The sequence below is a fragment of the Aureobasidium subglaciale genome (assembly GCF_000721755.1).
Source record: "Aureobasidium subglaciale EXF-2481 unplaced genomic scaffold scaffold_4, whole genome shotgun sequence".
Lineage (NCBI taxonomy): Eukaryota > Fungi > Ascomycota > Dothideomycetes > Dothideales > Saccotheciaceae > Aureobasidium > Aureobasidium subglaciale.
In genome coordinates, this window is record NW_013566991.1 from 1,066,607 (window position 1) to 1,089,955 (window position 23,349).

Consider the following 23,349-nt stretch of genomic DNA (forward strand, 5'->3'; position numbering starts at 1 on the left):
CCCGCCAAGCGGGAGTATACGCGTTTGACAGTTGATTAAAAGAAGCCCTAGCAAGCGTTCGTGCCTGCCAAGCTGACCGTCATGCAGTCGAAACCGTGGAGGATTCGTCTGGGGATTACTCCCTATTGGCCACCTCGTTAAATCTGCCAGTGAAGGAAGGGCGCATGTGCTGCTTCAGCAAGGGGCGTGATAAACAGTGTAGATATAAGACAACGGGCTTGGATTTTCCCTTAGCCATTACATGTATGTTTGGACTAATTATAACCGACATGTACGATTGAGAAGGATGGATGGCTTGGTATCAGAAAGGATGCCTCCTTAAGTAGCACCCATCGCACGCTTGACTGACGAGAGTCGCATTCCATCATCTCTAACCCCTTCCCAAGTCAACAGTCTATACCAAGAATATCCGCAACGATGGCACAAATGGCACCATGGCTGATCATCCTACTCGTTCTTCTGGGCTGTGCACTGTTTGCCGTCACGATAGCAGGACTAGGGAAGATGTATTACGGAGATACCAGCACGACAGTGGATAGCAAACCATCAGATGCACAGGCGAGCTACATGCGAGAAGTTAGAGCGAGGAATCAGATTGCTATAATGCACAAGATGCCACGTGCCCACATGCAGCGCTCCTACACAAACTACACAGACTACTCGTCGGCGACTGGAGCTTGTAAGCGTTTCCTCCATGGTTTAGTACAAAGGCTTTGACTGACACATAGTGACCAGAACATGTTCGACCATCTATGGTTCCAAGACACACGCCTACGCGTATGAAGCAACGAGATCAGCATATGTGCTATACGCCACACCATCCTTGGGCTCGACCGAAAACATGTAGTCGTCCCACCATGGACCAGCAGCCCACCAGAGGGCACCTGCCCAAACATCAGAGTTCTCAGCCACGAATGCGAGCAGATCCTTGACCGCAGCTTCACAATCGGAGTTGACAGCGCCAGCGAACTCGCCGACCAATCCGATCTTTTTATTGTCACGGAGCCAAGTCGTTGCAGCCTTGAGTCTCTCACTACCAATGGTTTGGGAGACGCAGGTCGAGGAGGTACCGGAGCCATCCTGATGCAAGATGTTAGCTTTGGGACGATGGTGAGGTGGGGACAACGTACAGAGTCAAGATACTGGTGCATCTGGTAGATGAGCTTGCCATCGACACTATCTGTCAGGACACCCATTGTCTCGCCATTGGTCTTTCCATCAGTACCCTGGCTAGTCGTCCATGTCCAAGCACCGGTGTAGGCATTGCCCTCTACGGTAACATATTGCGAGGTAGCACCAGTGGAACGAATGGCATCGATAGCGGCTTGATTAAGATCGGCTACGAGGGAAGTAGACATGTCATGGAACTCGTTGTTGGTATCAAATATGACCTTGTCGTTGGTCTTGAACTCGTTCGCAACCGTCTTCCAGAAAGTGCCAAAGTCTTCAGCAGAAGTGATGATCTCGCCGTTATAGCGACCATAATTGTGAGGAACGATGATGGCATAGGCGCCGAGCTTGGTAATACCGTTGACAGTCTCAGTCAGGTTACTGAGGTATGCGGCATCCAGAGAGCCAGTCATCTGGTTGGGTATCAGACGCTCCATCAAAAAGTTCACGCGGAAGGTGTTCATGCCCTTGCCGACGAACGTGCTGATTGTGGAGAGATCGGGCCATGTGTAGTCGGTTCCAAGTTTACCGGGAATATTGCCTTCACCAAATTCCGGTCCTGACTCGTTGATGCCAACGAATTGGAGCTTGCCTGAGGTGCTGATGGCACGTTGGCCAAGGCGGGTCAAAGGCTGAGAAAGAACAGCACTCGCCGAGCCTGCGGCGAGAAGAAGAGAAGAGATATGCATTCTGCAAACGAACAAGGAGAGAACTGCTAATAGAGGGCTCAACCAGGGCAAGAAAGAAGCAGGAAAGAAGGGCAGCTTGTTATATGTCCGTCAGTCGTGCCTACCTTGAGGATGCCCTACTCCCCATATCCGCACGGGCGTGGTTTGACTTGCAGATGAAACGACTGCACTAATTGTCTGATGTGGACGGAGGACGATCTCCGTCTCGAGAAGGGCAGGTTACATTCGCGTCCGTTAGATCGACACTGACCTTACGCACGAGAAAGAGTCGAGAGCGTAATGTGTTCAATGAGCAACGCTCTCCTGCATGATGAGCACAACAGATGAGCTTAATTGATGTGACTGCGAAGGTCATGCGGGAAGCGAGGGAATTTTGGGCACGGTAGTTGTTTGAGATAGATCGCAGCGCAGCAACCTAGGTTCCATGCTCGCACAAGCCCCACAGCAAGGATTGTGATCGGGATAAACGGGTTTGCCCATATCAACTGGTTCTGTGGTGTAGTTGGTTATCACTTCTGTCTAACACACAGGCGGTCCTGAGTTCGAGCCTCAGCGGAATCATTGTTTTGCGTGCAGCAGACGTTTGTTTTGTTGCATACTCGGTTGATGTGTGGTACGGATCCAGAGTAGAATGGAAACTTTGATTCTGGGAAGGTGTAGCCATGAATTTTGTCGGCACTGGAGCCCAACGCGAAATCCATACGTTGTCAGTAGAGTAACATCAGCTGTCAGAAAGCACAAGAGATTTACTGATCACGAAAACATATACTGAGAGTATCTGCGTGGTTGCTCTGTGTCAACATCAGAAAGTGTCATGCCTTCTGCACAACCTCCAGGCGATATTGCTAGACTCTTTTGTTGAGACAAGCTTTATGTCCTTGGGACATTGAGCTGATGTAGTCGACCAATAGCAAAGCACTATACGGTCCGAGACATGCCTCATTCTTCTGAAGGGTAGTTGCAGAGTGCAGAGTGCAGAGTGCAGACTCGCCGACGCTGCCATACGCCTCGTATAATTGGGGCAAACTTTCGACGAGCACACACTTGGTCGGTTTATGAGCACTGTAAGAACGCTTGCATCGAGCCCCGTGACTCGATAAGAGCTTGGCTCGTTGTCGAAAAGGGCTCCGGTGCCGATCAGCCTTGTGGGCGACGCGGATCGCAAATCTTCTCGACATCGTAGGCTCTAACGACAACAAATCGGCCTTACGATTGTTGTCGCGCGAGCCGGCACTACGGGAAGGCGAGGTACGAGGTTTTTGCGCTTCCCGACGGATCTCTCTATATATCCAGTGAATCGAAACTTGGGTGCTGCTGCGCGTAATCCGAATCTGATGCAGTAGGAGTGCCTGTGCCCATGTTCTCGAAATGGGGTGATTACAGTTATTCGAAAGCTGCTGACCCAGCCGCGTGACTGTCAGCCTCCATCGAGGTTGTAAGCAAATCGGGATCAACCTTGAAAGGATCTGATGTCAATGATGGGGTCCTGCCAGCCATATAGTTCACTCACCCATCTCGTCGAATTCAGCCCATTGGCGATTAAGTGTCTCTGCTGTACGCTCGGTATGGTATCCAAAACTTTGTTTGATGTACTCCAAGAAACGAAGAGCATGGTCACGCTGTAGCGGGTCCATGATACAGTATCCATCTGTCTTACGTTAGTATGCGCCATTGACTTGTTGATGGCCTGCAAGAGGGAACTGTTCACCTACATGTGATTAAGATGTGGCAAGCAGGGAAATTTGCGTCTTCCACCCAGGCATTTGATCGTGCGAGGCCGAGGATACAGCATATGGGACCAACCACCGTCTGATATCGAGCGCGTTTCTCCGCCTTGGTTATTGGTTGTGGGGGATCAAGCGGTTTGTGTAAGTTCAAATATACTCGAAAGGTATAGTAATATTCGAGCGCAAGAACTGTATGGAAGTTAGGATACCACATCTACTGCATGACAATAGGGTGCCGTACCTGATGATGCACTAATCATGCTAATGACTGGAAATGGTTGGTCAGATGCCAAATTTGCATCCTGTAGAAAGGCAGGCTCAAATCCTTTAGTGTCGTACCACTTCCTGGCGGCTTCTTCGAGACTGTCCCAGGTGGTGAAAAGACTACTCGGATCAGATGTGTACATGTGTCGTAAAAGCTTCGCCCATATCAGAACAATAGCATATGTGGCTGCACCAGGATCGGTGCGTCGTTTGAACACACTGGCCCGATCATAGTCCTCTAGTCGTGACTTGGGTGCTTGTTTACTGGTCATCGCAATAAACAGGTCCTGTCGAAGCGCCAACCAGGAGGCTGCCTCTGCTAGGCCTCCAGCTTGGAGGAAGTCTGGTATGACACCCAATAAACCAGCCAATCCATCCAGGTGGAGAGAGCTATAAGTTTCTTGGCTGAACAACTCATAATACCGCAGCATGATGATGGTCACCAGTAGTGTATCGTCGTGATGACTCTCTGGCCGTGAGAGTGATTGTATGACCAGCTCCAAACACTTGCTGTGATATCCCGAGGCTTCTGGCCATGCATCATCTTTCAGAGCTTGATGTCGGGATGACGCCGCCAGTATTGAATAAAGCAACATCGCAGACTTGGTTGCTTTCAAGGGTACTTCCAGAGCAAATGTTGGTATGTCCTCACATACATCGAGCTGATCAAGCTGTCAGCATCATACACTGCCTCTAAATGGTTGTTTTTGCGCTTCTTACCCATGGAGATATCTTGACAATAAAATATTGTACGAGACCTAGTTCGCGATACGTGAGAGGTTGAGTAAGAGATTTTCTGAGAGAATCTGGTGGAGTTGTGGAATGAGAAGCACCAGCATCAATATATTCTGCAGCTGCTAGCTCAGGGCTGGTACTGGTAGGCGGTGATTCTCGTCTTGCCATACTGCTTTGATCGGATACATCAGACGACGACGACTGACCATGCTGCCGATTGAGAAGCCCTTTGGCGTTATGAAGAGGCTCGGCCCAGGCAGAATTCGTTGTCGTGTTCGTTCGCCCTTCCGCATTCTCAGAAGTAGACGGGCCCCGATCGGAGCGTACCTCATGTACTCGGTCATTCGGTCTGACGCTCGTCGGTTGTGAGATATTCTCCAAACCATCTCCATTCTCAGGAACGAAGGTCAGCTCCAGATTGGTGGGTACCCATGGTTGCTTGGAGTCGTATACCAGATCTGTGCGTTGCGTAGCTATGATGGAGGTCCGGCAAATCTTGAACCGCCATGCCGGCTCAAACGCGCATTGCGTTATGCCCGCTTTTTGACATCGGACACAAGCATCTTGACCTTGTCTGACAGTGCATTTGGCATGCCGTGCTTGACAAGACAGGCATCTCGTCTTGTCAGATGGCATTATGGTGATTGTGGCGAAGCAAGATGTTGGCGAAATCTAGCCGTTTGTCGAGTTGGGCGAGGGCTTGTTTACTGCAGACGGTAAAGACGCCCACTCTATGATTGAACATCGTCATTCTGCCAAGGCGATCTCGTATCTTTTCTGCTGTGGACTCTGCTCTCACCTTCCTGTCCTTCATACTTACGCAAATCTACAAAGAAACCCTGTAAGACTGTCGTCCACGCGAGTAAAGCAAGACCATGGTGCAAATTACCTAGCTTGCAATTCCAGCACACCTCCTTCTGCCGTCTGAGACGTTTCCGAGACACATTTCCACCACCGTTGGAAGAGATTCACACCGTTATGCTATGTCTGCCTACAGGAGTTGTGCACCCGCCCATAGTGGCTGGCTGAGCTTCAAATGAATAGCTAGATCCGGTGTCGACCATTTACCTCCTATGCATGAGTCGCATCATGACGGTCAAATCCGCGTGCTTGCTTCGAAGAGCGTGTCGAGGGACTGCTGAAAGCCGTTGATGGACATGAGACCTGTTTAGCAACCAGTACTCTAGATCGTCTTGTCATCTCAACAGGCCTGCAGGTTCTGCCAGCTGAGCATGGGTCGGGTGAAACGCCGCATCTCTGGCAGGGACTTCGTCCCTGAGGCTATAACTGGTAGGTGCAGCACATGGATTGTAAGATCGTTCCTTCTTTTTGCGGCCTCCAAGATGTTTGCTCGTTCGTTCATATTTCTTCTCTTTTGCTTAACTGTGCAATTTGTGTACGTGTCATCCTCTCCGCTCGTCGTCGAACGTGCAGCTTCGACATGTTCTACCAAAGACATCGCCACGGTCAAGCGTACAGTCTCGGACCCGGTATACTTCTGTCAGTGGTGGCAACAAGAGTAAGTGCGCATGTGGTTCTGCCCTGATGTCAGACGACTCATCCAACGAGCAGTGTACGGACTAGATCACCATTCATGGAATTCAGCGCGACCCAGGTCGACACTCTCTGCAAGTGTATCTCCCCGGTGACAACCGGTGGTAAATGCAAACGCAAGCGCAGGCGCTCCAACATTGAAGAGAGAGCGGCTGCTGTTGTAGCTCGGTCTGCAGCCTCGTGTAGCGCAGAAGTCAGCGTACAGTTTACTCAGCCGTGGCGCTTCTGCACTTTCTACACCTCTTAGTATGTTCGCCTTACCATATATCATTTCTCCATCTAACGCCCTTTCAGCCCGAGGACCACATCGCCGTTCAAAAAGTACACTGCATCGAGTCTTACTAGTCTTTGCAAGTGCGCAATCACAAAGCCTGCTTCAACGACGAGTAAAAAGGTCACTACGACGTCCAAAAAGACCACTACAGCATCTAACAAGGCTACTACCACGTCGAAGAAGGTCACTACGACATCGAAGAAGATTACAACAACATCAAACAAAGCTACAACCACATCGAAGAAAACAACATCATCTACGAAGGCGACGTCTGTTAAAACAACAGTAAAGCCTGTGACGACTAGTATTAAGAGAGTCACGTCGACTAGCACAAGGAAACCCACTGTCACAAGCACGGTTAAGCCTTCGACCACTTCCAAAAAGGCAGTATCTTCAAGCACGGTCAAGCCGTCAAGTACAACTTCCAAGCAGCCGACATCGAGCACAAAACGATCTCCAACAACAAGTTCGAGGAAATAAGGTCGAAGACTCCGATTTGCGTGGAGATTATATCCTACAGTAGTCTTCGCCTTCACGAAAGACATTAATCCAGCATAATTGCCAAATTGCACAGATAATACTCAACTATTTCTTACTATACTTTGATCATAGTATATACAAAAGTATCTATGTTCCCGTTAACAATACACGAACCGTAACGATATCTAGCTATTCAACAGATCTTTTGTTATCAAGGTGTCGGCAGGATGGTCTTTACCTGCGTTGCTCGAGTACACGAGAATAAAGGTCACGATTGGGCGGAGCTCTCGGTGTTCATGCCAAAATCCGCCCGGCTTGGCATTCTCGTCACTCGGACAAACAAGATCGCGAATTGTTGGTCATCAGATTCATAGCAATATTGTAAGTGGGTACTTATAATGCGTCGATGTCTACAGACCGAATACTCGTAACTTCGGCAGCATTCATGATTCGTCAGATATCATACCTTCAGAAGCTGACCTACATCAAGCCCCTATTTCCTCAGGTACCAAGAATGACGCGAACAATGGCGACAGCATCAAGAGTACACCTTTCGCTTGGCGAATGGCCCGACTACTACATTAAGAATATTCAACAGGAGTCTGCGACTAGAGCTTCAGATCTTTTACAGGAGAACCATGAGAAGCATGATATCTTTTTCAACAACGGTGGTTTCCATAACCACATCGCCCATCATCTACTGACCATATACTCTCTAAACGCGACCCCTTCACAGATCCAGAAGCACTATGACGACAATGTGAGCTACCAGCGACCACCTCAGCCTGTTGAAGCGGCCTTAGTCGAGGGCATGGAGGACCCCTCGCTCTTCAAGAAATATCTAGGGAAAGAACGCTACTACAACGACTACCTTCGCTATTTTCAAGCTGAAATAAGTAAGAAAGGATGGCAACAAGTCCTGAACGAATACGTGTTTGCTGGTGACGAACGAGCGGACGATATGTTGGCTCGCATGTATGCCGGCTTTCTCCATCCGATCATCCACTTGGGCTTCGGAATTGAATTTCACCAACCCGCAATTATCGCAGAAGGCCTCGCTCAAGCCGCAGTGCACGGAGCATGGATGAAGCCTCTGTTTGAAGGCGCGGAAACTCTTTCCAAAACACTGCGTGGACCTCCAAAGGGTATTGTCGATCTTCTTGACCAAACACACGCGGAGAAGCGGCTAGCCAAGGCAGCAGATGTCGATGGCAACCGAATTCGTGATGGTATAATGAAAACAGAGATGAAGAGAATGGTTGGGATCATTGCTCAATATCGCATTAGCAGCCCCAAAGAACTTGATGAGCGCACGGCAGAAATGACAAATGCAGCCGCGTACTTTAGCGGTGCCGCTCAACGCCGCGACAAAGCCATCAAGTTTGACTTCTTCTATATGCACTGCATCAACGCTTCCATCTTCTTCTCGACGTTTCTCAAACAAGACTGGCTGAGCGATGTCAACAAAGTCCGCCTTCTGCAGTGGAAGGCCCGCCATGACATTGTCTTGTATGCCTCACGCGGGTGTCCTGATCTCCTCCTGGATGAGATTGCAAATTACAAACCTAGCAAACCGACGTCTGGAGCAATCGACCCTTGGTACGACATCATTGAGCGCGTCAAGAACTTCTCGGATGACGGACATGGTTCGAAACTGGTCAGGGCGTTGGCACATGGACAACAAATCTGTAAGCCTTATGAGGAGAACGAAAAGTTCAGAATCAAAGGGGACATGTGGTTGCAACTTGGTCATATGGCTATTGACTCTGTTGAAGGATCAGAGCCGATATGGGTTCGTTCGGCTGGCTTCGATAGTGCGTGGGAGAGTATACCAGACAGACCACGTGCACAACTTTAGGGCGCATAATGAACAGGGCGAACTTTCGTGCTCTCAAGACCGCTTGTTTCAAAGGACAGTTTCGAGCGTGTATTTGGTGCCGAGACGATTAAATTGTGCTTGCTGATCGTTTTTGGAAGGTTTGGAACATGGAAGCCACATCCGTCTCTGGCGATTGCTTTCGAGTGAAAACACTTGTTAGCTCTTTTCTGCACGATGAGCTCCCGCCATAGAATGTTCTTTTGTTTCCCCACTTCGAACTGGAGTTTACACCTTCCTTTGGAGGTGCGTTACAATCTCGCGCCCACACAGCAAAAATAACAGGTATAAGACAACAGTCTCGTGCTGCCATGAATTCCACCATTCCAGCATACGTGATTAACCAGCCATGGACGATCCGGCCTTCATGCTATTGCAGCTTCAAGAGAATTTACGGTTCATGAGATCACAGTTCGGCGCACACGTCCTTTCTTGTATCACCTACGACGATGGAGAGCCTTATTGGACCTATGTTCTTGTGACTTATGATAACTATGGCAATATCCAAGAGTACCATGAGCCTTTTGAGGGACGTGCCGAGTGGACCAATCAACCTTTGGAAGCGCTTAAACAGATTCATCACAGAGTGGCTGGCTTCGTTACGAACAGATTGACCCATGACTGCTTCCCACCTCTGCGAACATTGTCTCGCCAGCGATATGATGAGGAGGTTGAGACTCCAGCATCTGGTCCAGACTTCTATGCGGATGTCTCTAACCAAGACCCCCAGTCACCAGAGACTTCGCAGTTCCTTCAGGGATTCGGGGAGACTCCATATTATCAGACTCAGAGACTACGTCCAGCTCACTTCCCTCAGCCTTCTCCGCTATTGGGATCAGAGATCTGGCCCTCGACCAACCATGCAACCTCCCGTAGCGAGCATATCAAGAAACAGAGAAAGGAAGATGAGCAGGTCGACAAATCTCGCAAGCTGGGTCCGGCTCACTTTCCTCAGCCATCTCCTGCGCTTGGTTCCGAGACGTGGTCTTTCACACATGAGGCCCAACAGAGAAAGTCTGCTCGACCTGCACACGATGTGACAGACTATGTCTTCGGCATGGATGGGCTATCGCTTCGAAAGCAGCCTCTTACTGCCTCTCAGCGCGATCGTGATCTTGGAAGAAGAATTGAACCTCAGGATCAGTCTCAGACAACCAAATCTGTCATCAACACTGCAGCTTCTGGGCACAAGATGCCTTCCATCGGAGACAACCAGCAGAAGCAACTTCGTTCAAGGAACCACGCCATACCCAGCAAGCACAGAGAAAGTGTACAAACCAGTCAACATCAACTTTCAAGCCATTCAAAGTACCAGGATGCACCTCCATGGACCCAAATCTCACAGGGGCGTTCAACTCTCCCAAAGTCCAACAATAATCAATCGACACACATCCAGACTCTACCTCAGCCTCTGAGTTCCCATCCCCCTCTAGAAAATCTGCCAGTTCAGATCATGGTCGATAAGGAGACATACGACATCAGTCAAACAGATCCTGCCGAGTTTAGACGTAGACTCAGCCTTGCTCAACTGGCTTTGAAGGAAAAGCCAAACCGTGACCTTGATCCTCTAACTCGTGCCGAGCTTGAAGCTCAAGACTTCTTCAGAGAAGATGAGCACAATTCAAAGCGATCAGTCGCCGACACCTTAGCTTCTCTTGAAGAAGCCCTTCGCTTCCAGACAGAGAGCAACCGCAGCCGTTCCCACACAGCCCCTGATCTGAGTACTTTGCCCCTCGACCTGAGATCCCCTGCATCCGACCAGACCATCACTCCTGTCGACATGTTTGGCCGTCGTCACAGACCTTTCACCAACGCATATAGCAAGGGTGACATTCCCCCGTCCGCCCCATCCTCTCCGAGCACATCTCGGCCTACATACTACCCTGCCTATCCACCCACCCTCGCAACCTCACGCTCCGAAGCCACAATCCGCAGGAACCTGTCCAATAGCAACGATACCATGCGCAGAAACATCAGCAACAGCAACGACGACATGCGCAGGAATACCAGTGGAAGCAATGAGACTATCCACAGTATCGCTCCTTTCAACGACGAAGAAGCATCACTCGGAGCCGCACATGTGTCAGAGGACCAAGGAGAACATGTGGGTGTTTTGTTTCTCGAATATGATAGCAAGCATCTGACTAATCAATTCGCAGGAGAGAGATTCACTCACCCTCAATGATAGGGCTAGGAATGCTGTTAGAGCAGTGGGTAGAAAAGTCAGTGATACAATGGCTTCTAGACGGTTGGGTTCTAGACTCTGATTGACGTCGATATCTCGAGCCTGAGATATGAGAATCAGACATGCGAATCAGAGATGATGAGTTGCAGGTTTTTTCTTTTTGGCAGCGCTGCGATGGAGGAAATTGGTCTGCGGACATTTTGAGTTTGCAGAAACAGAGAAGGTGTATCTGGAAAAGGAAAGAGTGACCCATCACAGTCTTTACAATTATCAGCAGTAGCTCTTTCTGACCCAAAAAAAACTACAGATTTATTCTTTCATTTCAATCCTCGCACTTGAATCTTGTGCTGACCAAATTCATACATGTGTACATGTCAATCTCAAGAACCCAAGTGATACTCGCGAATGATCCTCCATAACTCAGTGCTCGGTTGAAAATACTCCTAGACCATTTCGGATATGGGCAAGACTCCTCTTTCCAGAACAAGTCCTTTAAAGACAGCAATGCTCGTGTAGATCATATGAGACATCAGAGAATGGCTTGATGAAACAAGAGCCCTCCTTCTTGACATCGACGTGACTGAACCGATTGTCAAAGTGAATGTAAATGGTAAACTGACTTGATTTGATTCTCGTTTCGATTCGAGAGCCTTGGACAGGTAGATGTTTATATGTGATTTCCAAAATCATGGCAATAATGAATAAGGAGATAGAAGAGGATGAAATAGTACTCCAACAAACACCACTGCTGCGTATCTTTGTAATTTGATAAGGTGAAGGGGGCATAAGAAGAAGAAAAGAAGGTACATGTCAACATGTTTTGGAAAGAAAGGTGAGAAGGGGAATAGACGCGAGCAAGGTAAACGTCCGTCAGAAGGGAGATAGATCGTCTGGTATGCTTCACACTGCATGCTTTTGGTGCCTCGGACGCCGGTCATTGCTTGTACTTTGCAACATCATCGATCGCAAAGGAAAAGGCAGAAGTGCCAGGCTGTTGATCGGAGGGACTGCGAGGACTCAAGGGTAGAGCAAACAGATCATCCTCATCACCTGTGGACTCGTTTCTGATGATTGGAGGCGGAGCCGCCTGGGCAGTAGTTTTGAAGTCGACGGGAGCTTCAGAAGCGGCAAAAGCGTCCAGCGACGCCATACTATTGCCCCCCTGTTGTCTTTGCTGTGCGAGGATAGATTCGGGCGGTAGTTGAGTAGCTATCCTTCGTTGTGGTTGTTGCTGTGGTGTAGCTGTACCTGACTCGGATACACGTTGAGCGGGCTTAGCGGCAAGAGTAGTAGGATCAGGGAGACCGTGAAGAGCAGCAAAGGTGTTGAAGTTTACAGCGACATCCGAGCCCTCTGGACTCAGTGGATTCGAATCGTGTCTCGCAGCGTCAGTATCAAGCTTCAAGCCCTTGATCTTCTCGAGCAAAGGGCCACGACCCGGGCTGCGTGGACTAGCTGGACTAGGCATACCGAGATTCAAGGGATCCGACGAGTGCGTCGTGGCAATCTTCAAGCCAGCGGGCTTTGTGCGGACACCAAAGTTCGACTCGATCCAGTCACGCTCTTGCATAGCCATGGACAGAGCGACACCCTCCGGGCTGTACTGTTCTTCGTGTTGGATCTCTTGCTTCAGCACGTGGAGACGCTTCTTGGCCCAGACAGTGTGCAAGACACCCTTCTTGCCAGCTTGACGAGCCGAAGCTCCCAGCTCGGGCGGGAAGATGGCTGGTAGTGGGTGTGTGCGCCAGATGGTCTTTTCCGACTCTTGATCCTCTGGGTGTAGGGTGAGGGTGATTGTGCCCGGCACGCGTTCAGCCACGGACAACAAGAAGTACAGCCGGCGGAGCCCTTCCCTTGAGCCATCAGCGGCGTTGGAAGCGAGCACAGCAGCCTTCTTGCCTTCCCAACTGATGATCCACTGACCGGGGATGTGCTTGGTGTGGTCATCATCCTCCCACTCGACCATCAAGATCTTTGTGCCTTGTCTGTTGTCGCCCGCAGGCTTTTCGAACTCGAAGCGGGCGAGGGCGTTTCCAGATGTCAGCGAGGGTGATTCAACATCATCAAAGTCCGGGGTCAATGGCGTGTGCATGCTGTTGCTGTTGTTGGCGAAGAAGGTGCGCTGCGAGGACGTTTCTAGAGGTGGTGGCTGCCTTGGGGCCGACATGGTAGCTTCGGACAGGAGAGATGCACAAGCTACGAGTGGATCTTGCAGCGATATCTGCTCACAAAGAGTCTATGCAGGTCGAGATTAGTCGTCGTCCGGCGTGCAGCAGGGTGGCCTGTCAAGTGCTGCTTTGCGACAGCCGTCGGTCTACTAGTGATGCACAGTCGACGCGGAGCTTCAAGGAACCGTCAGTTGCGTGTCGCTGTTGCTCTTGCTGTCTTGTGCATGGCGGGCATGGTTGGTGCAGGCTTCGGAGATGGTCAATCTTGCATGCGATATTGCAGAAGGAGCCATCTACCCGTCGTTGGGCAATCCGAGCTCCATCTCACCTGCCACATGCTTGCCATTGCGACGATCTGCACATCGTCGACCTCCGGTTGCTGCCAAAAATAGCGCCGACCGTTCAGCCTTCAGCCCTCTCTCCACAACGCCTACCCTCCCCACCTGACTGAATCGCCCAAGGTCTACAATACGATACCGAGACTCACACCAGCCTCGTCTTATTCATCTTGACCGATGGCCTTGACAGGAACCTGTGTTTTGCTGTCTCATCTACACTCGATGCTCTGCCCAGACTCGTATAGTACACCCCACCGCCAAGCTAGACTAGTATTTATCCATAGGAAATGAGACAGCTCGCGACTCAGCCTCAACGTCAGCCAGACCGACATGTTCACTCTGTGTCAAGATGATAAGGTCACAGATGCAACGATGCTCATGAGGGGGAAAAATGCGCTTCATTACGAATATGAGCGTTGCTTCGAAGCAACGACTGGGGTATCTCGTGAGTTCGTAAAACTCTTATGTACAAAATATTAGGGGAAAACCAACCAAACCAGGACGCACAGAAGAAACCCATGTCACCATCAAGGCAAACATAAGGGACTTCCTTGTTCATATCAACAAAAAGTCCCACTCCTTCTGTCTCATCACGTCTCGCCAGGAGACGTTTTGGTAGCTTCCCATTGCTGCTTCACTGTCCACCAGCAGCCAGACGTCCATGAAGAGCTCACGGACGCGACCAAAGGAGCCAAAGTTGGCGGCTTCTCCTAGTCGTGTGCATCGTTCTTCAAACATGCTGCGGAAAGGTGATGTTGAAAGAGAGACCGACCCGACCACAAGCAATGGCCAGACCAATGAACGGTCATGGCCTTCCGGTCCAGCCGGAATGTACTCCATGACACTGCAAAAAGCGTTGACTAGACTGGTCACGTTGTGATCGTCGAGTCGGAAGCCAGGGACAAGAGAACAAAGGTAGATGCGAGCAGCGTACATGAAGGCTGCCGTCACATTGATGCTGAGCTGCTTGGGTTTGATCGCTCCCGTGCCGGAGAAAGCGCTCTTCACAGCACCGGGCCCTGGCTCGCAGTAGCCGATGCTGTGTCCCAATATCTTGACGTAGTCACACAGCACAAGGTCATCCATGCCTTCCAGCTTGTGGGCCTCAAGGCAGGAAATCTCTGAGATCAAGAACATAATCTTGTCGTCACAGCCCATGAGCTCGGACAGACCAGCACTGCCTTTGCCAATGTTCAAGTCGCGATACGTATCTGCAAATCTGGGGTAGCGACCAAGCATGGTCGATCCGAGAATGTCGATCCAAGCTGTGAGAGCCATGTTGAATGGAGGACGAGAAACATCTCCGCATTGCATGGCGCCAACGACAGTGGTAGGAAGCTCAAGGCGATCTACTAGATCAGCAGCAGCCTGGAAGTGTTGATGCCAAGGAATGTCCGGGATCGAGTCTGTTGCTCGTCCTACGGAGCATTGGAAGAAGATCATGCCAAGAGTAGCTTCAAGAATCTGGGCGTGGTTCTTGTCTTCGTTCAGCGCGGCGCAGAGCTCGGAAATCGCTGCGTAGCGGTGTCGCAGGATGTGCTCGTCAATCTTTTCTGAAGGAGCGTCTTCGGTCGATTTCTTGTGCAGTCCGGATACGCTCAAACAGCAGTGCAAGTAGCTCTTATTCGTCTCCAATGCAGGTAGAATAATGTCCGAACGGGTCGAACTATGCTGATTGGCATCTAGGATTGGGAATATAAGTTTTGAGACCTTTTGGATGAAGTGATTGAGTAAAGGCTTGTCAACTTCGTCTACCTCGATGACAGTCTCGTGATTCGGTGTGGTCTTTCCGTGTGGTAGATCAAAGAAGTCAAAGTTCACAGGCTCCTCAGTAAAGGACTCTTGTTGCATCTCATAGTAGTCTTGCTGTACCCAGCTCTCGGGAGCGAAGCCATGGCAGCTTGATCCCATCGGCGGCGGCTGGAATGTACTAAAGGTCGAGATGGTAGAATCGCGGCGAGTCGGAACATCGTTAATGAATATTTGGCGTTCGGTCTTGATGTCGACCTCGTAGGGGGAAAGTACAGGATACGGCGGGTGGGACATGAGTGCCTCTGGTTGTGGCAGAGCAAAATAACCTTCTGGTGAGACTTGCGTAAAGTTGACCTCTTGAGCATACGGCGTGCACACCGAAGGCGTCCGCGAAGATGGCTTAGAGTCCGAGAAGGTATCGGTTTTGCACAGACTAGGAGGTGGTGTGCTCGCATCTTTCGTCTTTTTGGCAGTCTGAGTCAACTTGATCCTTTCTTTGACCATTTCCTTTTGTTCTGCTCGCTTAGCGGTATTACTCCACCACATTGGACGTTTGTAAACGCATGAAACACCCAGGTGAGTGCATGCTTTGCAGCCTGGCTTGCCTTCATCGCACTTCTTTCGACGAAGACGGCAAGTATAGCAGCCTGTAAGTTTGGAGTCAACGATGTGCGTGCATATCTCAGGTACAGTGAATATAAGCCTACCTGTGCGCGAACGACGGTGCATCTTTGAAGCATTCGATTTCGCATCTTTAGAAGCAGCCATCTTGGTGTTGGCTTTGGAGTTGGCTGGAGCAATTGACGACGACATGTCTGATCTATATGTACAACTGGGGCGAGGCAACTCAATCAAGGATAAACGTAGGTCGAGGGCAGGTAGGAACCAAGGGTCTGGTAGAGGAAGAAGTGGCGTAAAAACGGGTTCTGATTAAACGATAGCGCAGAAGGATGCCTGGACCAGCCTGGCTAACGGGGAAAGAGGAAAAGGGACGAAAAGAAGAGTGAAAAGTGTATTAAGTCGGCCTGCGATTGCTGGCTATGGTTAAGGGCAAGAGGAGACAAGTACCTTATATGTCCAAACCTGGAAGAATGGCACCAAATATCACCGCATCTATTCTTAGACCGCTCAACAATGTGGGTTAAGGGTATGTCCCGAATCTGAGCTAGTCATGCGGTATGCAGGGCATCATGGATTACGATTGGCTATCTGCACTCGAGTGGCACGGGACCGACATAGGCCGAGTCAGTGGAGAGGAGCAGATCATCTCACGCTATTGTTGTGTGCCACAAGAAGCGTAGGTATCGGGCAGGATGGTGACATGGTGCGCTGAGCCGCATGGTCGTACCAAAGCAATGCAGTCAGATTATTGCCGGAAGAATTGACGAATCTTGGGGATATCGGATCAGATGTGGGGGGTCCAATGGTATGCCCAATGCTCCCTCTTCGTTTGTTGTTCGTCGAGAAGTCAAGCAGGAACAAGCAATATATTCGAGACGGTGGCATCAACAACGATAAGTTTGCGCCAATGAGTAAGGTTGAACACTCTGAATGAATACGCAGATTTAACTTCGACTCGATAGCTAGATGGAAAGCGAGAACATACCTCCGAGCAGATCCCCGCTCGCATTGAGCCGCAAGAGCTCAATGTCAAAGCGTCGGCAATTACAATGTCTGAGCACCATTGTCAGAAAGTGGAGTCGGCGAGAGGCATGATCAACACTGCGTCCTGAACGCACGAATGCTCAGACTTCTGTGCCCGACTACACAATCGACGGACGGTGCATTTCAGTGGTAGTACCTGAAAATGGACAGTGTTCTGTCCAGTCCAATTCCTTAGGGGTGGTGGAAGCAGACAGCGGTGAGTCGTGGGACCTGCCTGGCCGAGAGAAGCGCATGCGATCTTTTCCAGGATGCTTCATATCGCTCGAGTCGCGTGAACTCCTGATACAAGCTGTACCGAGCGTCCCACGCGCTTAGCTATTATGGCTGCATGGCGAAAATGTAATGAATGGCTGGGGACTGTCGATGGATGTGACGAGGTTTGGAGCATGTGCAGCAACTTGGTGTGATTGATGTGCTCTTGCTCCAATTTGCCAGGGTTGCTGACCAATCGGAACTGGCTCGGCAACGCACCTTCTTGGTTAGCTGCCTCGGACACGGCATCGGCCCTCCCCGAGTAAGTCGAACCCTGTTTATGGCGAACGACACGGCATGCGTTACTGACTCCTCTGGCACACCACCCTATTATCTATGCCTATGTTACAAGACCCATGCAGGAACCTCAGGCCTTCCTGCGTGGAATCAATCATATCGTATCTGGGCTGCCTTCATCGCTACAGGTCTCCCAGTGCTCTGGTTCTGTTCGAGTTTGCGTTGACTATCATCCCTGGAGCATGTACCGGCAAGCGTGTAGTTTGCATGGCGCTGCCCAGCGCGAAATGGCCGTTTCTCGACCGTGAACGGCCGTAAATCTTGCAGACTGCCAGAGCGGCTCGCGAGGCGGCCAACTCACCACTCAGCACCGAACAACCCGGCTTCGTGTCTTCATTGGTTTCCAATACCCAAGACTGGCTTTTGCTATCGAAGTCACGCGCGCGCTCTTGTCGCAGGCCTCTCATCCGCAGACCACTGCCGCCCGTCGAGCTTTCCAACTTGCAAGGCCAGATGTCTTGTCGAATAAATGGCTCGTGGCGAGATCCGTTGATCGAACTCGCTCGAAAACTCCAACATGCTCTGCGTGAGCTAATCAAGAAGCACGCTGTCTATCACGATCTTCCACCTTGTTGCTATCACGTCCTATCCTCGCCCTTGCATTGTGACCATGTGCAACGCTTACCAGGTTATTTCAACAGCATGATCGCTGCAGTGTTTGCAGTATAGAAAGACCTTATGCATATTGTCTTTGCACATGTGGCCGGGGTTTCGCACCACCCACTGGCCTCAATATCCAGGATTGTCTGGGTAACACCGCATATGTCTTATTCCGTGGCTAACAGTTCCGATGCAATCCAGAATTGACTCATCTATTCTCCGCGCAGCCAGATCTTGACCGTGGTTTTCGAGCCAATCAAGAAGCACATGCAGGCGCATATGCGCTGTAAGTTCTCATCACGCTCTCCTCCATGACGGCTTGCTGCAAGTTAAATGGCGTCCAATGAACAATGCCAATTCCGAAATCGGCCCATGATAGGTGTGTAGTCTATCAGTCTGCAGGCACAGCAAGACCACTCGGCCAACCGCTCCAATTCCATTGACGCCTGTTGATCCCATTGCGACGGCTGGTCACACTTTCAGTACGCACACAAGAGGATACGGGCTCTGTGTACCCTCCCATTCACGCAAAGGCTATCTTTACAAAAGCCTTTGATATTGCTGCCGCGCGAAGACCCGAAACCTGTCTCGTTGCCGCTCTCGTGTTACGAACTCGACGCTATAGAATATCTCACCGGCAACGGTGTCAACTGTCGTTTCATTTGGATTTTGCTCTTTTCTGGTTACCGTTGTTGCTGTGAACATCATGGTAGGTAGAATGCACTCTTCCGGGTCCAAGACATTGGCTGATTAGTCAAGCTGGACATGACACACGCCGCCCACGTGGGTGTCCGAGATTCACAATCTCAAACGCTCAAAACACCTTTCTCAACTCCTTCCAAGAAATCGTATACTCGACCGCTCTCTGAAGCAACCGAGATATATGAGACCGATGAAGAAGACGATGAGAGTCTCTTCGAAGAAAACTCTCCCAAGCCTAGCTTTGATTCGGTCAGTACTCAAAGAATATCAATTTGTGCTCTGACATTGACGTTGTGCTAGTTCGATAGCAGGCGAAGGAGCCAAACGACAATCTCATCTTTTGAAGAAGCCTCGACACCTCGCTCAGATGTGCAGTTTGAACGAAGTGGGCCTTTCCAGATTTATGGCAAGCCCGTTGAAGGACCAAAAGGTCCTCATCTTTTTCGTGCCTCTCAATCGTCTGCTGAATTTGCTTTCGATTATGCTCTGCAGATGTCCCCTCTACAACCCAAGACTATGGAGCTTCCACCAAAAGCCAGTGTCGTCGCTCCTCAAGAGTTTGCCTTCTCACCACAAGACTTGTACGTGCCAGGCCTTGACGCTGTACTTCAGTCTCCTTCCCCGTACAGTGTAGAGAGATGGACTACAGGAGATGTCTTGAACTGGATGCTCGATACTGGTCTGCCTCATGAGGTGGTTGACAAGTTTGAGAAGCATGACATCAATGGAGCCATTCTGATGGAGCTCGAATTTGAAAATCTCAAAGAGCTCGAGATTGAATCTTTCGGCAAGCGTCATCAGCTCTGGAACTCAATACAGAATCTGAGAGGTGGTGAACGAGGTCCAAGCCCTGTTCCGACTCCATTTCAGGATATCTCTCGTCCTCCGACTAACGTCAGATCGAAGTCTGACGGTGATATTCCTCGAGAAATGTTGCCTGCTGCACCGCTCGACGACGATCTGACACCAGTCACTCCTGTCCGTCACAGGAAGCGACGTGGACGAAAGAATCGACATCACGACGACATCATCACTCCGGCAGAATCGGTCTCCATCGTTGCCATCGAACAGTTGATGCCCAGAGAGCACTCTTGTAACAAGGGCGAGAACTGCCCCAAATGGCGCAAGCAGCAGAGACTTTTTGCTCGCATGCGAGACCAACAAGGTTGGCCCGTCAGTCCAGATCACGGTGGTCAAATCCTGATCACAGGCGATCCTGGCAACGCTACCACTGCTTTCAAGGTCTTGGACAACGTTTATCGTCCGCACGACGTGTCACCCTCCACGGATGCAGGAGCGACTCGACCCGTCTCTGAAAACATGCCCCCTTCGATCGTCGCTTCCTCGGATCTACTTGGTCCTGGTCAGCTCCCCGCTTTTGCCCTGCACGAAAACATGCTTGCGCAACTGCAAATCAGAGATCCTCAAGAAAACGTTAAGCATTTTCTCAGCTTCCAGCATGTGGGACAGGCGCAAGTTGAAGCCCCACCCACTCCTCCTCTTGATGGCGATCGGTTCGAAATGTTCCCTCACGTCCACGAGCAAGCTTACCCTTCTTTGCAACGTCCCTCTCTGACACAAGAGCCGCATGAGCATCTCAAGCATCTACCCAAGCTGAACATCCCTCGCTCTGCAAGTGCCAATCCCTGGTTGGGAAAGTCTACTGTCTTTTCGCCCGCTAATACTGTCATGTCTCCTTGCCGCAGTGCGACGGCTTCTCCTGAGGCCAACCATATCTACCGTTACGGCACTCCCGCATCTGAGATGGATGTTCCCGTCACTGCTATCCCTATTGGTCCCATCTCGCGCGATACCAGCCAGTCAGTACCGCCAAACATGCAATACCGTGAGCACACACGTACCGAGTTCCGCCGTCAAGCATCCAATCAACTACCTGCTCTTGACGAAAACGCAGTCTTCTCGCCTGTGACCGCCATCCAGCGAACTCCCAGCGCACTCCTTCACGTCGTTGATAAGAACAAGCAGAAAGAGATGAAGAAAGCACACATGCAAGCTACCTATGGTGCTGAGGTCTCTCATGCTGGGTACATGAAGAAACGCAAGACTAAGCTCCTCCGCCACGAATGGCAGAATGCACATTTCCGCCTTCACGGCACACAATTGGCCGTGCATGAAAACAACCGCCTCTCAGCCCTCATGCTCGACAGCATTGATGTTGACAAGTACAGTGTTGCTTGCACCTCTCTGCCATCCAACAACAAGATCACTGCTGCCCTCAAGAATTTCAAGCTCGGTGACAAGAAGAAAGATGGCGACTCTACCGCTGCCTTTTCGTTCCAGCTTGTGCCCAGCGGTAGTGATAGGGTGAAGCTTGCTCATGGCAAGACCCATCATTTCGCCGTGACCAACAGCAACGAACGCATCGACTGGATGAGAGAACTCATGTTGGCAAAAGCATTACGTCAAAAGCACAGTGGCTTCCAAGTCGAGCACAATGGCGAAAAGGCATGAATAGTTTCCCACGCTGGCTCCAAAAACGCACACAAAACCCCGGCTGCAGAAAAGAAAAGAAATCAAGATTGATAGACAACAACTACGATACCCCCCGAAGGCGCTTGTTTTGGGCTTGTTTTCTTCTCATCTCCCCTCTAAATTGTTTTTATGATACCAGTATGATATGAATATGTATTCACGACCATCTCCCTCTCGATTGTGAAATAGGGAAATTAGCAGTATAGGTTGAATGGTTGTAGCAAAGGTATATAGCGTTTATAGGTAGCATCAGATAGCTCATACAAAATGGCTTAATATATATATGTATCCATGATCATCTACTCTCTGACTACCATAGCGATCCTAGTGCAACCTGACTTGTCCCAATCACCATTCTTGGATTCTTCAAAATCTCTTTTGTACAAACAAAGACATTGTATCATGGATTCTGACATCTGGCGTCTTATGGCATGACCCCTGCTGGGGAGAATGCTTCGCAAACCTCGATCAACATTGTAACCGATCAGAATGAGAACATTTCTGGGATGAGGAAAAAATATCTCCGGGCTTTTCGTGACTTCAAAGGTCAGGACTTGAAAAGACACCTCCGGAAAGAAAAGTGTGTGCTTTTTCTTCGGCTTCAAAAGGACAAAGGCTCTGATTTGCGAAGAGTAAGGTGCTACTCTGTCAAAGATCGTTCAACGGTGTGGACTTGCTATTCTGGGGCCCTCACAAGAGACATGCTTGTCCAAAGTGTCATCGGTGCAGGAAGTGACGACGATGAAAAGGTAATGTGTGCGAGGTGTCCAAGGTAGCAACCCTTGAAGTGATGGCGATGTACATCTCACGAGCGTCATCTCTCATGCAGATTAAGGTGATGTTTGATTTTTCATTCTTCGTGCAGCTGACTAATTCGTACAGTGTAAAAACGAAAGGCAAGACCATGGGGAACAGGGGGTTTGATGCCTAATAGCAAATGATTCAAGATCGTGTCCTTCACGATCAATGATGATGTGAAGAAAAGGTGTGTCGGCAAACTAAGACAAGAAAAACAAATTGGGGGTACCCTCGCTCCAAAAATGTACACCAGATGGGAAAAAGGAAAAGTTGATCAATTTTTGAAAAGGAGACCCAAGGCATAGCACTTAGGTGAAAGCCATGGACTTCTTGAGCTCGGCAATGGCCAGAGCGGGGTTGAGGCCCTTGGGACATGTCCTGGAGCAGTTCAGGATGGTGTGGCAGCGGTACAGAGACATGGAGTTGTTGAGGGCGTCCTGGCGAGTGGCGGTTCTCTCGTCACGCGAGTCGGCGATCCAGCGGTAAGACTGGAGGAGGATGGCAGGACCGAGGTACTCCTCGGAGTTCCACCAGTATGAAGGGCAGGAAGTGCTGCAGCAGGCGCAGAGAATGCACTCGTAAAGACCGTCGAGCTTGCGGCGCTCCTCGGGAGATTGGCGGTATTCGCGGCCCTGGATATTTTGTTAGTGCTTGTACGATTGGAAGTTGTGTATGGAGTATAAGCTTACATCGGCAGGAGCGGTCTCGCGCTGCAAGAAGGGCTTGATGGACTTGTACTGCTTGTAGAACTGGGTAAGGTCGGGAACGAGATCCTTGACGACGTAGGTGTGAGGCAGGGGGTAGATGCGGCTCTCAGCCTTGGTGTCGGTAGGGATGCGGCCTGGATATGTCGTCAGTACTTGGACATGTGTCGTGTGAAGGGGTGAGTCAAGACGTACACAAGCAGGCAAGAGTGTTGACACCGTCAATGTTCATAGCGCAGGAACCACAGATACCCTCTCTGCAACTACGGCGGAAGGTAAGAGTAGGGTCGAGCTCGTTCTTGATTCTGATCAGGGCGTCGAGCATCATAGGGCCGGTCTTGTTAAGGTCGAGGGTGTAGCTCTGCATGCGGGGCTTGTCGCTGGGAGCGTCGGGGTTCCATCTGTAGATGTGGAAGGTCTTGACCTTGCTGTCGGCGTCCTTGGCGGGCTCCTTGACGGTGGTGGTCTCGTTGGGCGAGAGGACGGGTCTCGAGGCACTGATGGCCTCAGTGCCGCCGGCAAGAGGGCCCTTGCTGGACTCGACCGTGGTGGCCATGGAGCGGCGGAACATCATGCGGGGCGCAATGCGCGACGTGGCCATTCTGAACGACATGATTGCGGTAGTG

At 50.4% G+C, this 23,349-nt stretch overlaps 10 protein-coding genes across 10 annotated transcripts; 5 read left to right on the plus strand and 5 right to left on the minus strand.

The window, feature by feature from the left end:
• Positions 1-86: 86 nt before the first annotated feature.
• Positions 87-827, plus strand: AUEXF2481DRAFT_37633 (uncharacterized protein; the record flags this gene model as incomplete). Its single annotated transcript, XM_013490913.1, has 2 exons — positions 87-683; positions 736-827. A coding segment is annotated over exon 1 (266 nt), but the record flags the coding sequence as incomplete, so codon positions are not given.
• On the minus strand, positions 772-1,986 carry AUEXF2481DRAFT_46303 (glycoside hydrolase family 5 protein; the record flags this gene model as incomplete). The annotated part of the gene is made up of 3 exons (XM_013490933.1): positions 772-1,080; positions 1,131-1,770; positions 1,964-1,986. The coding sequence occupies 3 exons, from the start codon at positions 1,984-1,986 to the stop codon at positions 772-774; spliced, it is 972 nt and encodes a 323-aa protein (XP_013346387.1).
• A 1,345-nt stretch (positions 1,987-3,331) lies between these two features.
• Positions 3,332-5,221, minus strand: AUEXF2481DRAFT_86933 (uncharacterized protein; the record flags this gene model as incomplete). Its single annotated transcript, XM_013491017.1, has 5 exons — positions 3,332-3,345; positions 3,370-3,507; positions 3,572-3,775; positions 3,828-4,512; positions 4,571-5,221. 5 exons carry the CDS (start codon positions 5,219-5,221, stop codon positions 3,332-3,334), a joined length of 1,692 nt encoding a protein of 563 aa, XP_013346471.1.
• A 196-nt stretch (positions 5,222-5,417) lies between these two features.
• Positions 5,418-7,175, plus strand: AUEXF2481DRAFT_86934 (uncharacterized protein). Its single transcript, XM_013491018.1, has 4 exons — positions 5,418-5,426; positions 5,479-6,104; positions 6,158-6,385; positions 6,434-7,175. Exons 2-4 carry the CDS (start codon positions 5,818-5,820, stop codon positions 6,891-6,893), a joined length of 975 nt encoding a protein of 324 aa, XP_013346472.1. The 5' UTR covers positions 5,418-5,426; positions 5,479-5,817; the 3' UTR covers positions 6,894-7,175.
• AUEXF2481DRAFT_564065 (uncharacterized protein) lies at positions 7,097-8,871 on the plus strand. The gene is made up of 3 exons (XM_013491122.1): positions 7,097-7,274; positions 7,384-8,581; positions 8,669-8,871. Coding segments are annotated over exons 2-3 (1,176 nt in total). The 5' UTR covers positions 7,097-7,274; positions 7,384-7,407; the 3' UTR covers positions 8,671-8,871.
• AUEXF2481DRAFT_564066 (uncharacterized protein) lies at positions 8,872-11,462 on the plus strand. Its single transcript, XM_013491123.1, has 3 exons — positions 8,872-9,015; positions 9,062-10,873; positions 10,929-11,462. The coding sequence occupies exons 2-3, from the start codon at positions 9,119-9,121 to the stop codon at positions 11,034-11,036; spliced, it is 1,863 nt and encodes a 620-aa protein (XP_013346577.1). The 5' UTR covers positions 8,872-9,015; positions 9,062-9,118; the 3' UTR covers positions 11,037-11,462.
• Positions 11,463-11,888: 426 nt separating this feature from the next.
• AUEXF2481DRAFT_27397 (uncharacterized protein) lies at positions 11,889-13,121 on the minus strand (the record flags this gene model as incomplete). Its single annotated transcript, XM_013490832.1, has 1 exon — positions 11,889-13,121. The coding sequence occupies one exon, from the start codon at positions 13,119-13,121 to the stop codon at positions 11,889-11,891; it is 1,233 nt and encodes a 410-aa protein (XP_013346286.1).
• An 894-nt stretch (positions 13,122-14,015) lies between these two features.
• AUEXF2481DRAFT_2961 (uncharacterized protein) lies at positions 14,016-15,980 on the minus strand (the record flags this gene model as incomplete). Its single annotated transcript, XM_013490753.1, has 2 exons — positions 14,016-15,859; positions 15,920-15,980. The coding sequence occupies 2 exons, from the start codon at positions 15,978-15,980 to the stop codon at positions 14,016-14,018; spliced, it is 1,905 nt and encodes a 634-aa protein (XP_013346207.1).
• A 2,303-nt stretch (positions 15,981-18,283) lies between these two features.
• Positions 18,284-21,519, plus strand: AUEXF2481DRAFT_563688 (uncharacterized protein). Its single transcript, XM_013491124.1, has 3 exons — positions 18,284-18,735; positions 18,786-18,977; positions 19,029-21,519. Exons 1-3 carry the CDS (start codon positions 18,733-18,735, stop codon positions 21,198-21,200), a joined length of 2,367 nt encoding a protein of 788 aa, XP_013346578.1. The 5' UTR covers positions 18,284-18,732; the 3' UTR covers positions 21,201-21,519.
• Positions 21,520-22,327: 808 nt separating this feature from the next.
• Positions 22,328-23,279, minus strand: AUEXF2481DRAFT_63068 (uncharacterized protein; the record flags this gene model as incomplete). Its single annotated transcript, XM_013490952.1, has 3 exons — positions 22,328-22,651; positions 22,709-22,860; positions 22,919-23,279. 3 exons carry the CDS (start codon positions 23,277-23,279, stop codon positions 22,328-22,330), a joined length of 837 nt encoding a protein of 278 aa, XP_013346406.1.
• Between the last annotated feature and the right edge of the window lie 70 nt (positions 23,280-23,349).

What these genes read in the sequence shown, in the direction of transcription:
- AUEXF2481DRAFT_564066 (XM_013491123.1), top strand. Translation starts at nt 9,119, where the DNA reads ATGGACGATCCGGCCTTCATGCTATTGCAGCTTCAAGAGAATTTACGG. An exon ending in CAGAGGACCAAGGAGAACAT is followed by an intron (nt 10,874 to 10,928) that starts GTGGGTGTTTTG and finishes ATCAATTCGCAG; the next exon opens with GAGAGAGATTCACTCACCCT.
- AUEXF2481DRAFT_563688 (XM_013491124.1), top strand. An exon ending in CCAAGCCTAGCTTTGATTCG is followed by an intron (nt 18,978 to 19,028) that starts GTCAGTACTCAA and finishes ACGTTGTGCTAG; the next exon opens with TTCGATAGCAGGCGAAGGAG.
- AUEXF2481DRAFT_86934 (XM_013491018.1), top strand. Translation starts at nt 5,818, where the DNA reads ATGGGTCGGGTGAAACGCCGCATCTCTGGCAGGGACTTCGTCCCTGAG. An exon ending in TGTCAGTGGTGGCAACAAGA is followed by an intron (nt 6,105 to 6,157) that starts GTAAGTGCGCAT and finishes TCCAACGAGCAG; the next exon opens with TGTACGGACTAGATCACCAT. An exon ending in TGCACTTTCTACACCTCTTA is followed by an intron (nt 6,386 to 6,433) that starts GTATGTTCGCCT and finishes ACGCCCTTTCAG; the next exon opens with CCCGAGGACCACATCGCCGT.
- AUEXF2481DRAFT_564065 (XM_013491122.1), top strand. Translation starts at nt 7,408, where the DNA reads ATGACGCGAACAATGGCGACAGCATCAAGAGTACACCTTTCGCTTGGC.